The 13,315-nt window shown below is 40.3% G+C and overlaps 1 protein-coding gene across 1 annotated transcript in view; it reads left to right on the top strand.

The window, feature by feature from the left end:
- SCLT1 (sodium channel and clathrin linker 1) overlaps positions 1-13,315 on the top strand; it is a 250,067-nt gene that overhangs the window by 217,672 nt on the left and 19,080 nt on the right. Inside the window, 1 exon segment of the mRNA XM_077476898.1 lies at positions 9,691-9,769. Within this exon segment, the coding sequence (XP_077333024.1) occupies positions 9,691-9,769 (79 nt within the window).

The raw sequence follows: 13,315 nt of genomic DNA, 5'->3' as shown, positions 1-13,315 counted from the left end.
ATGTTGCAAATATGTATAGATCTAACGGAATTGTGCTTAGATAATTTAGAAATGATCTTTCTTACCAGATCAAGTAGTAACACGTAGTGTGCTTATGTGTTTTGATTTAAGATTCAAGTATAACTAAAGGCAAAATGTTTTCTTTCGTTTTGGATAGAGTGTAGAAGGATTAGAAAAAGCTGTTGGTTTTTTGCTGTCTGTGCCCCTGTTAGGGAGATTCACCCTATTCTATCCCAAAAGGATTCCTTTCATTTGCAGAGATTTCCTCTCGCTTCTTGTTTTGGATAGGGAACAGGAAATTAAGGTAAAACTCCCCAATGGGGTGCGAATGGTAAAAACCAAACCAGTTTGGATTATAACGCTCCCTTACTCTATCCAAAATGAAAAAAACGTTTAGCCTATAGTTCTACTTTAAATCCAGAGGAACCAATCAATATTCAACTGATGTCTGTGGTTGGCAGTAGGGATTATGAAGCCAGGGAATCTGGCTTGATCATCATATCCTATTGGCTCACATCAATATCAGAAACTTAGCAGAAGTTCAGTGTAAGAAATACACAGGAGAAAATGCATGTTGACAAGGGGAGTGTGGAGGTAGGCAGGGAGTTTACTGACATCACAACTCCACCCACCGAGCTCTGGACAACAGACCCACCCACAGAAACTGCAGTTTTTCAGGTCTCATAACAGACATTTGACAGGTAAGGATACATGCAGGAGGCATGTATATCCTTATAGATAACCAGTATGGAAGTAGTTTAGAAAGGATGAGAGTGGGTTTACATCCACTTTAAAGCAGTTCATCTTTTTGGTTCAGGAATTCAGCTTCCTATGTCGTAACTCTGCCTCCTGATTGGAAAATTAATCGGCATTACCTGTCCCTTTAGAATGATTTGACAAAGGAATTGGCAAAGCAGTCTCAGCGTGCAGTAGTGCTAAGCCAGAAAGTAGTAGAGTAATCATACTGACAAGCAGATGTGTGTGTGTTTGTGTGTGTGTATCACAAAAATGGCTGGTCAAAGTTACAAATTCGTTGATTAAAAATAAACACGTGCGTTTTGATTGCGTGCACAATCCTAATTGCAGCACAGTACAACTGAATATCCTATACAGGTTTTACATGACGTTTACAAATTATTTTGGCTAGTAGGACCCATGTTATGAGAACCAAGTGCCTGAGCTTCTTTGCAAAGCAGCATCATAATTATTTCACAATTACTGTCGGTATAGAGTTTCCCCCCTTGCTTGTATGTGTTTGCCCCATTGCTCCAGTTTCTTCCCAGAAATCCAAAGCCTTAAAGCAGAGGTCCGCCAAAATGTTTTTTAAAAAAGTCAGCAGCTACAAATACTCCAGCTGCTGACTTTTAAAAAATATGGACACTGACCTGTCCAGGGCACCCGTGACGTCGGCACCCGAAGCTGATCTGTCGCTTGGCTCTCGGGTGCTGCCGCCCACCACCTTCGGTAAGGGAATCAGGAAGTGAAGCCTTGTGGCTTCACTTCCCGGTTCCCTACTGCGCATGCGCGAGTCACGCTGCGCAATCCGGATGGTCCCTGCTGTCTCTGGGACCCGTGTGTTTCTCAGCAGACAGCGGGGGAGGACGGGAAGAGGCGTAGACTCCCACGGGAGTCTATGCCCGGAAGAGGGTGCAGATGCCTGTATTATACAGGTATCTGCACTCCCCTCCCCCCTGAACGGTGCCAAATGTGACACCGGAGGGGGGGAAGTTCCGAAAAGCAGAGGTTCCATTTTTTTGTGAACCTCTTTAAGCTGGCCATGCACTTGAATGTGAATCTCTTGCTGTGGGTCATTATATTTGACAGAAAGCACTGATTGGAGACAGACGCTGTTTGGCCAACCATTTTCCACTGGTTCAATCAACTTTTCTTGAGCTGACAGCGGCACCCACATCTTCAATTACAGTCAATTCACCATGACTTTTCCCAAATTCAAGCTGTGCATGGCAGCCCTTACTGCTAGGTTAATCAGCGTTCACAAAAACTGTCATTGTACCTATAAAGCCATTGGTCCATCAGGGTTAGGACCTTAGTGCTTTTAAAAAACAAAGACTTATTTAAATTATTCTGTTTATCCCATCAAGCATAGCAGGGTCTGTTGGCATTGTTCTCAAGCTCAAGGCAATTTTTAAGTGTACCTAAACCTAAAAACAAAAATGTAATAGTTTGCAGCTTACCTACCAGACTTTAGATGTAGTGGTTGCATTACTCTTCACTTTGAAGGTTAAGCAGATTTTTTAGAAAATACAAAAAATACCTGCTGATCTTGCCAAAAATGCAGTGCCCTTCTCATTTGTATGAGCAGAAAGGAAAGCATCAAAAAACATATTTTTATTGTGTAAGCTACTAGTCTTATCAATCCAACATGTAATGGAGATGAACAAATGCAAAAATTTGTGCCCAGCATGTAACAACCATGGTTCCCTCGATAGGTACCATGGATTAGTAAAGCTTGGTACACACTAGCCATTTTTTTTTTCTTGTTTTTTTTTCTCGTTCAACCTAGTGGGCTGAACATAAAAAACTGACTAACTATGCGATGTTAGTATAGCGATCTCCCTCGATGAGATATTGTGTTCTGACAGGAGGGCTGCCCCCCACCAGAGCACACCGATTTGCACTCTCAGCCATTGGATGCCAATCGGCAGACCTTTTTCGAGCATGCCTCTTCAACAGAAGCTGACTGAACAGCCAAGTTCTGTCGGACCCGCTGCTGTAAATTAAAAAAAAAGTAAAAAAAAAAGTGCTTGCAACATATCTAAAGACTTTCTAACTACAACATATAAAATTTTTGTTTTTGGCTTTTAAATTGCCTGCTACCCTCATGTGAGAGGGCGATAGTCAAACCTGAGTACACGCTGTGATGTATATACCTTTGGCCATTCAAAAGATGGGGCATCACAGGGATTAAGCTTACAGATCAGCCAGCTGACAGTTGCCAGGAGAAGGCAGACTCCCCTTAGTTAACATGCCTAATGTTCATACTTTACTAGTGTGTACCTTTAATAGAATTACTTTATGAAAATAGGAAACTCTTTAGAACTGTAAGGAAGGTTAAATCGCCTGTATGTTTTCTGCCTGATAGAGGCCGAAACTGTCCTCCTATTAAAAGATGGTATTTTGCTGAGTCAGCAACATTACATCCGTTTTAGTTTTAGCCATCTGCAAACCTTTTACTCCAAAATACGTCCCCTCTAATATAGCAACTTCTATTTTTACCTAGCTGAAGAAAAAAAATATATATTTTGCCATACAAGGAAAGTAAAGAAAATAATGAATAGTATGGCCCAAGCATGCACACAGTTCATTGTATTTACAAATCTGCATTGCATACACATTTCTTTCATTCTCAGTGCCCTTTAACTGACATTTTTGCTGAGACTTGAAGCTCATCCAAGTGCTTTGCTTTTCCAAGGTATGCTAATTAAAAACTTGCTCAGCAGAATTTAATGTTGCAGTGTTATTTATACTGCTTTTTAAAATGGGTTGAGCAAACAGTGACCCTGATCGGCGCTTACACTTTAAGGAAAATATTCTTTAAACAGCTGCTATGTGTTTAAATTTCATCGTGATTCAGAAAGGAAACAGAGCTATATGCAACCTCTATATTTTGTTTTCCATTGGAGACGGACATTTTTTTGTGTATTTTTTTATTTTTTTTATGCTGTTTGTGTGCTGACAGAGGATCTGTAAATCTTTCAGAGACCAGGCTGGCATCTTGCCCGGGTTTTTAAATTGGTATGGGAGAAGCAGTCACTCTGAAGAGTTAGCAGCCTAATAGAACTGGTGTCTGCAATACATTGAGGTAGACAGAGCAATCTATTGTCACTGGGTGCTTCGGTGGCATCTGCTTCTTGGCATTTTGCAAATTGAGGCGCTTCTTTCTAGAACAAACTGATGATTACCTGGGTATTATTGGACATGATCTTTCAAGAGTGCATGCTGAGTCTATCAAATGCTGCAGGACATATTGACAAGTGTTGCTTTTAATTTAGGCCTATGCAACTACTGAATATGTGATGGCTAGTATACAGAAGTGTGTGGGTTCAAAACTCAAATCCTAATTAATTATCTGTGTTCTAAAATGTCACTAGAGTATAGTAAACAACTCCTTGTTTGTTCAGAAGTAAATGCTTATCCGTGCCTTGTTTAAATCCATTAAATATATTTAATTTATACAAAAAAAATGGATAATTGGTGTCTCATCCAAACGAATACAAAGAAAAAATAGGAATATTCCTGAAAAACACATTTCCAGTACCTACAATGGCAGACTATACTGGAAGCATGATGGAGACAGGGATAAAATAAAACAGGGATATGCAATTAGTGGACCTCCAGCTGTTGCAGAACTACAAGTCCCATCAGGCATAGCAAGACTCTCACAACCACAAGCATGACACCCAGAGGCAGAAGCATGATGGGACTTGTAGTTTTGCAACAGCTGGAGGTCCGCTAATTGCATATCCCTGAAATAAAAGATAAGCTTTATTATACAATACAGGGTGCATAATATTATGCACTATAGTCCTAAGAAGGCAGGGGTATCAAACGGAGATCCAAGGTGCAGTAAAAACATATACAGTGCCTTAAATGTATGCATACCCCTTGAAATGTTCCACATTTTTTCATGTTCTAACCAAAAACGTAAATGTATTTTATTGGGATTTTATGTGATAGACCAACACAAAGTGGCACATAATTGTGAAGTGGAAGGAAAATAATAAATGGTTTTCAAAATTCTTTACAAATAAATGTGAAAAGTGTGGCATGAATTTGTATTTGCTCCCCTGAGTCAATACTTTGTAGAACTACCTTTCGCAGCAATCACAGCTGCAAGTATTTTTGGGTATGTCTCTACCAGCTTTGTACATCTAGAGTGAAATGTTTGCCCATTTTTCTTTGCAAGATGGCTCAAGCTCTGTCAGATTGTATGGAGAGCGTCTGTGAACAGCAATTTTCAAGTCTTGCCATAGATTCTCAATTGGATTTAGGTCTGGACTTTGCCTGGGCCATTCTAACACAGGAGTATGCTTTAAACTAAACCATTTCATTGTAGCTCTGGTTGTATGTTTAGGGTCCTTCTCCTGTTGGAAGTTGAACCTCTCCCCCAGTCTCAAGTCTTTTGCAGACTACAGGTTTTCTTCTAAGATTACCTGTATTTGGCTCCATCCATCTCCCCATCAACTCTGACCATCTTCAGTGTCCCTGCTAAAGAAAAGCATCCCCACTATGTGATTCTGCCACCACCATGTTTCACAGTGGGGATGGTGTGTTCAGGTTGCTGTGCAGTGTTAGTTTTCCGCCACACATCGTTTTGCTTTTAGGCCAAAAACTTCAATTTTGGTCTCATCTGACCAGAGCACCTTCTTCCACATGTTTGCCATGTCCCCCACATGGCTTCTCGCAAACTGCAAAAGCGATTTCTTGAAGCTTTCTTTCAAGAATGGCTATCTTCTTGCCATTCTGCATAAAGGCCAGATTTGTGGAGTGCATGACTAATAATGGTCCTGTGGACAGATTCTCCCACCTGAGCCGTGGATCTCTGCAGCTTCTCCAGTGTTACCATGGGCCTCTTGGCTGCTTCTCTGATTAATGCTCTCCTTGCCCGGCCTGTCAGTTTAGGTGGAAGGCCCTGTCTTGGTAAGTTTGTAGTTGTGCCATACTCTTTCCATTTTTGGGATGATGGATTGAACAGTGCTCTGTGAGATGTTAAAAGCTTGGGATGTTTTTTTTTTAAAACCTAACCCTGCTTTAAACTTCTCCACGATTGTATCCCTGATCTGTTTGGTGTGTTCCTTGGTCTTCATGATGCTCGTTGTTCACTAAGGTTCTCTATCACAGTGTTTCTCAACTCCAGTCCTCAAGGCGCACCAACAGGTCATGTTTTCAGGATTTCCACTATTTTGCACAGGTGATTTGATCAGTTTCACTCCCTTAGTAATTACCACAGCTGTTTCTTCTGAGGGAAATCCTTAAACCATGACCTGTTGGTGCGCCTTGAGGACTGGAGTTGAGAAACACTGCTCTATCAAACCTCTAAGGCAGGGATATGCAATTAGTGGACCTCCATATATATATGTATGTATATATATATATGTATGTATGTATGTATATATATACATATATATATATATATATATATATATATATATATATATATATATATACTTTTATACACTTTTGAAGCAGTTAATAAAATCATTTTACCTTTAGATTGATTTTCGGCAACTGTTAGTTGCAGTTCTATGTTTAGAGAAATTTCCAGTTCAATAACAATTCTGTAGATGATTCTAAATCAAAACTGCTATAAGATGTTTACTGTAAGCTAGTTGCACCCAGAGGTTACGAAAAAAAAAAAAACGTACTTAGTAAATTCTTCTAATTTATGCCTAATTTTACCTTTTTCAGAGAAGGAAACTTTTCAGATGACATAACACTACTCTAAGCACTTCTGAAGTTTTGGCTCTGCTTTTCTTTTTTTTTGTCTTACTTGATTACTTCTAGCAGCGCCCAAATAGGTTGCTGAATCGGAAAGTGTACAGCTAGTGCTAAAACTGTAGCCTGTTCCTCCTTGTCCTGCCGTCATACAGTAGAGCCAAATAGAATTTCCCCTTTCATTGCTGCAACTACCATAAAACAAAATTAGATTGTGAAATCATTTGATAAGACTGTTTACAATGCAGCTCCTTATTTATAATCTAGAAAAATCTGAACGGGTTTAAGACTGCATTTGTTGTAGCGTCGCATAAAAAGCAATCATTTGGATTTTGCTTATGTTTTTAAATTCATTATATTTTTTTTGTATTCCCTGCTGTACGTATGTGTTTTGCTTGGCAGTTGCTGCATCCCAGCTAAAGAACGCCATTAAAGTCTTTTTCTGCCGATTGAGCAAGACAGCTGCAGGTATTGGCACAATACAGAAATCCATAATCAGGAAAGTAACTAAAGCATATTGCCGTTTTTTCACTAGAACAAAACACATCTGGCACAGGCCCTGTTAATTTGTTATCCGCACATCATGAATAATGCACCAGCTACAGCTGGCACCTCCTAAACCTATTTGCCAAGCCATGAAATAGAGAACATTTGATTTCTGAATACCTTTGTCTGTGTTCAGTTTCTAGCTTTTCCTGACTCATTGTCAGTCTCATCCACTGCTTCATTAGCTCTGTGTGTGCTTCAGGTTGATGTTTCATACTTTCAAGTAGCTTTTTATTTCCAGTAATACCTTTTATGCTATCTGAAAGCATTTTTGTTTATCCGACTTGCAGTAGCCAACAAAATTTACAGTTGCACATTCCCCAAATTTGCACAGTTTTACAGCCTTTCTAGCTTCTCAACGCTTGATTGCTGAAATAGAGTGCAATGTAAAAAGAGAGAAAAAAATACATGGAAAGCATTTTAACAGGCAAAGTCTTGCATATCTCCTTTTTTTTTTTCCCCCTTCAGCCAAGGGCTTGAAAAATGAGCACAATAAGAATGGCTCATCGTTATTTCTGCTTGTCTTCATTCTGATGTCTTATTTCAGGTTAACCTCATTTGAACAGCAAAAAAAAAAAAATAGAAGTTAAAAGAAGGAGCAAAGGCATAGTGTAAAAACAGTATTATTACGTGACCATAAATCATAAGTATAATAATATTTAAAAGGTATATCATTAATATCGACATTGTGAATGGAATTTCATCTTTACACAGGTCAGGTTTAGGGCGCAATTTACCAGCCTTAATGCAACGCACTAAAGTGTTAATGCTTTAAATACAATGCACCACATTTCCCTGGTAAGAATGGGTTCAAGTCTCAAACTGTTCTCAAATGCAAACCATTTTCCTTGTGTTGACATGATTCTACATATGAAGTCCATATCACTAGCCCTAGAAATGTTTTTTTTAATTTTGAGAATACATGATTTGCACGGGATGCAATATAGCTGAGGACTAATATGGGACCACAAAAATAAAATGTAAATTACAGAAAAAGTAGGACTTCTACTGTAATTATTTTCTTTAAGTCCTGTAGAGATGTAACAAGTATAGTTGAGGCAAAGTATTCACCTTTTATCAATATGTTCACGGAGCATTTTTTTTATTGAGGACAGATTGATTTAATCTGAACTGTTTCCCTGGTTTTTCTCTGTTAAGCCAATATCACCATGTTCTCTGCATCCAGGCACAATTTATTTCTGAGTAGAAGGCTTAAATATATTCATAACACATGGAAGTATGTAATTAAACTTTAAATGAGATTCATTTTCGGTTAGATTGTGTCTGATATATTTTGACTCCTGTGCACTTCAGGACATTTACCAAAGTACACTATAAAATGCTGTCACCAGTAATATATACTTAGGCTTCTTTTATAGATTTATAAATTAAGGTTATCCCTGTTTCGGTTTTATAAAGCAATTCACAGTATTCATTATTTTGTGAGTCATTTGGGCAAAATGGACTTGGCATTTGATTAAACTTGTGTCTGCTTGCTGCCACCGAGCCATTCTAATGGTTTGTTATAGAATGAATTGCTTTTATTGCTACACTATTTCGGCTCTGCTAAGTGGGATTATGATCATCAAGTGACCTCTAAATGAATCTGCAAACTTTATCCTCATGAGTCACCGCATGCCGAGGGTAAAATACTGGGGATCAAGAGGTATTAGGGAAGATTTACACTACAGCTGCATGCACACATCTTAGTTATATAGTTTCCATATCCTAATTATATTATTAGCACTTCAGATTGTGTGAAAGTGTGATTAGCAGAGTGCTTGTTCACTTGAGAGGTGCTTTTAGGAGGGGTAGGCGACTGCAATTGCAATGCTTCCATAATATGCCTGCATGCAGCATAGACAGCCCTTCTGTGACTGGCTCTGAGTTTATAAAGATGCAGCCAATTCACCAGGAGCTAACGAGGCAAGCAGGGCCTCATTCCTCAGTGACTAGTTATAAGTAAACTAATAGGTTGAATATCGGTTCTGCCACCAAAATGTCTGCTTCCACTGTGTGTAATTGTCAGAGATTGAGGAGGAACTCTAGGCTAACTTAAAATATATTTATTTTTAGGAATAAAGAGCTGTTAAAATCACTAAATTCACTCAATTAAAGACTAACCTCGGCAAACATTTATTTTATTAATTTTGGATAGATTAGGGGCCCATTCACATCAATAATATGCATTACATGCCTTGGTGCACTGCAGTGCCATTTATTGTGAATGGCACCCAATACACCTGCATTGCAGTGCACTGCAATGTGCAGTAACACACAGCCATGCATTATGGTGTGTTGCGCTGCATAACATGCTACAGGAACAATTTTTGGCTGTTGAAGTGCATTGGGCAGGCCATTTAGTTGATCACAAGTGGACCCTGACAGACAGTAGGAAGTGTCCACATGTAATGATGTGGACACCTAAAGAAGGACCTCCTATATATGAAGGTGATGGAAGAGTCAGAACTGGAATGTCACGTGACTGTGGAATTAGGTGAGCAAAAGGGGGATTCAGGTAAGAGTTTTTAATTTTTTATGCCAGCAGATAGATGAGTGGGTTAAACATAGTGCATTATATTAAAATTTTGGCAACATTTGTTGCTTAGTGAACCTCTTTAAACTGTAATGCATTACAGGTTTACTCAAATTACTTATCTGAATTGTTTGCCTTTTTGTTTCTAACAGAAGTGAATTAAAAGATGAAAAACTACAAAAACAAGAGTTACTTTCACAGTTAGAAGCCAGCCATGAGAAAATGTCAGAGGTAATACAGTCACATATCATATTCCTGTGTTCCAAGGTTCATTTATTAACCAGGACTCTTGCCTGATATGGTAATCTTGTTGTTAATATCAGTTCAGACAAGGTGGTGACAGTATTCTGTATTATATGGAAAACTGTGCCAGTGTTATTTTTTTTTTCATTTAAACTGTGGCCTATAATTTCTTCATAAAATCAGCAATCTGTAATAGTAATAATATCTAATGAAAACCAGTCCCCCAGGGTCATGCTATAAGGTTTCTGTTAATAAAAACTGTAATACATTGAAGGTACATCCACTTAATATTAAGGTATTAAACATTCGGTATAAAATTAACAAATACATTGTTACCCTTCTCAGTGTTCATTGTCTGGATCCTGGGAAATGGGTTTTTCATCTGAAGGTGGTCAGACTTGCATGTGCTGGTTTCCAGGTTCAACAACAAACTGGACAGGTTTGTCACCAGGTCTAGTGACCTTTGTGCGATTTGCAGTGGGAACTCTGGTGACACCGTTGGATGAGGTTAACATGATCTATGCCTTTTCGCTGCTCCGGATTCTTCCTTGTCTGCTCTGCGGTTTGAGACGGGGGGCTTTCTGGTGATTTTCATCACACCAAATTGGTCCAGAAAGGATGTACTCAGACTTCTGGCAGACTCTACTTGGGCCCTTCTAGATTGTCCAGATCTTCTGTCCCAAAGGCCAGTGTTCCATTTTGCTTCTTGGGGTTTGGCTTGAACAACATGGCTGTTAAATTTATGGTCTTGAGAGACAGGGGCCTGGCTGACTTGGTCACCTCTACCTCTGGAAGTCTAGGAAGTTAATTTCTTACAAAGTCTACCATCACACTTGAAAGGCCTAATTTGCTTGGTGTCATCCAGGAGCTTTCATCCAGGAAAATACTTCATGGGACATATACTGTCTTTTATCACATCTGATGGTACTAAAAACAAAATGCTGGTCCAGACCAAAGGACTAATCTCGGCCTTAGCCTTTCTGCCCCAGAGACTCTTAGCCTCTCTCCCTAAATAAGGCCTTTGTACAGGGTGTCGCACACATTTTCCCCCTTTTACACTCTCCTGTGACTCCTTAATATAGTTCTCTCAACGCTTCAGAAGCTGCCTTTTTTAACCTGTTAGTTATTCTCTTGGCTGACCCCACTTACAAAGTGGCCTTTTTTTGTTGCTATCACGTGCATGGAGGGTCTCTGAATTAGCAACCTTATCCTGCAAGGAACCCTTCTTAGTGTTGAACATGAACAAGGTTGTCTTGAGACCTAAAGCCTCCTTCCTCCCAAAGGTGGCCTTCTACACACTGAGAATTACTGCCTCAGCTACAGCCTTTTATAAGCGCTTGAATGTCTTCTTTGTATTTCCTGAGCTATCTTTCAAGCTTATATTTTACAAGCTGCTGTCCGAGTCTGTGGTGCCCTTCTTGACCTGTTTTGTTATGTGGGCCTGTTGGCATTGTTTGCTGTCTTGCCCACCCATACCGTACAACTAAGAAAATAGGATTTTTTTGATTTGTCAATAAAATCAGTTTCCTCTGAATTAAGGTATACCCTTTTTTTTAAAGTGGGGTGATGATTGTTAACTTTTGTAGATGCATAGACAGCTTGCATTTCAGACGCTTGGGTGCAGGAAGTGATAACCCAGGGCTACAAGCTCGGACTTTCACTTTCTACCCCCTCCTTGGTTTCTTACCTCCAATCGTCCTGTGTCCCTTCACAGATCAGCAGACCTCCATCAAGCTCATCAGGTCTTCTGGACCAAGGTGTCATTGCCCCAGTTCCTGTGTTACAGAGGTTTTACTCCACTCTGTTCACTGTTCCTAGGCTCAAATGGGATATTGTCCCCATTCTGGATCTCAAAGCTCTGAATGTCTTTATTCAAGCCCAAAAATGTCACCATATTGGTTATCATCACGTCAGACTCTCAAATTAAATCTCTCTAGTCCAGGAACTTTTTGGCACACTGATTTTACATGAGTCTTAGGTCTAATGATAGCCTCTTTTGAAGCAGTTCCATGTGCCCAGTTTTACTCTAGTCCTCCTGAAGCCATAATTTTATTGTTGGGGGACAAGTTGAAGCAGTTTCTCGATAGGCCGATTCATCTATCATCAGGGGCATGGTTGGACCTGGCTTGGTGGCTCAGAAGCCCGGCCCTGGAGTCAGGGAAGTCCTTCCTCCTTGTCTTTTGGAGAATCTTCATGATGGATGACAACTTGTTGGGCTTGGAAGGAGTCCTGAGTACCTTGTCAGTGCAGCAGACTTTATCGTCGGCATAGTCTCGTCCCCTGAATAACACCCTTGAAAATCGTGACATTTGGCTTCGCAGTACTAGAGCATCCTACTGGAGGGTTTTCTGCTTCAGATTCAGTCTGACAATGTTACAGCATCAGCATACATTAATCTTCAGTGAGGAACCAGTAGTCTCCCTGCAGCAAGAGAGGTAAAGCGGATCTTGTCTTGGTTCCAGCCTTGTCAGCCATGTGTATTCCCTATACCCAGAGGTGTTCCAGGACCTATGTTATAGGTGGGGAATGCCAGATGTTGACCTCCTTGCCTCCAGGTTTTAACAACAAATTAGATGGGTTTGTCTCCGGGTACTGGGATCCTGTAGCAGGAGCAGTGGAGACTCTTCTCGCTCAGTGGAATCAGTACACCCTGATCTATGTCTTTCCTCCTTTGAAACTCCTCCCTTGTTTACTCCACAGGAACGAAATGGACAGCATTCTGGTGGTTCTCATTGCTCGAGACTGGCCCAGGAGTATGTGGTGCACTGACCTGGTAAGACTCCTGGCTGATGCTCTGTAGCCTCTGCCAGATCATCTGAATATTCTGTCCCAAAGGACAATTTGCCATTCTGTTTGGCTGTTGAAGCATAGGTTCTGAGGGACAGGAGCACCCCAGAGTCTGTGATTCCTATGATGCTAAAGGTAGAAAATGTACTTCTTGCAAGGTCTATCATGGGACATGAAATACATGCTCACTTCCTGTGCATCTCGGGGCTTCCACCCCAGGATGTTTTCTTTTGGATGAATCCCCCTTCCTGCAGTTGGGTCTGGACCAGTGGCTGTGGAGAACTATCAGAGGTCCGGTTTCTCTCCCTTCTATTCTGTTTCAGAGACCTTTGACCTCTTATTCTTTAAGAACTTTGTACATGGGGTCTCCTATGTAGCTACGCTGTTCATTGCCCTGTGACTCCTTGGGAATTTGGTTCTCTCTGCAATAAAGTAACCGCAATTTGAATCCATTAGTGACAACTCTGTGAAGTGAGTGTCTGAACTGGTGGCCTTATCCTGCAGTAACCTTTTCTGGACTTCCTTCTTTCCTAAAGTAGTTTCTGTCTTTCACCTCAACCAGAACATAATTCTTCCACCCCTCTCTCCAAATCCTATTCATCAAAAGGAAAGGTTTTGGTTCCATCCGATGCCAGATTCAGGTGTAAGTACTTCAGGCTGCTCTTTGAGCTGCAGGCAGTCCCCAGTTTATCTGTTCTGTTAGCTGTGTTGCCCACCTCTTAGTTTGACTGTTTTTGGATGTCCCAA

Source organism: Lithobates pipiens, unplaced genomic scaffold (assembly GCF_037356315.1).
Source record: "Lithobates pipiens isolate NorthernLeopardFrog02 unplaced genomic scaffold, aLitPip1_a1.2 Scaffold_13, whole genome shotgun sequence".
Lineage (NCBI taxonomy): Eukaryota > Metazoa > Chordata > Amphibia > Anura > Ranidae > Lithobates > Lithobates pipiens.
The sequence above is the reverse complement of the archived record's forward strand: the minus strand, read 5'-3'. Positions and strand labels throughout refer to the sequence as shown.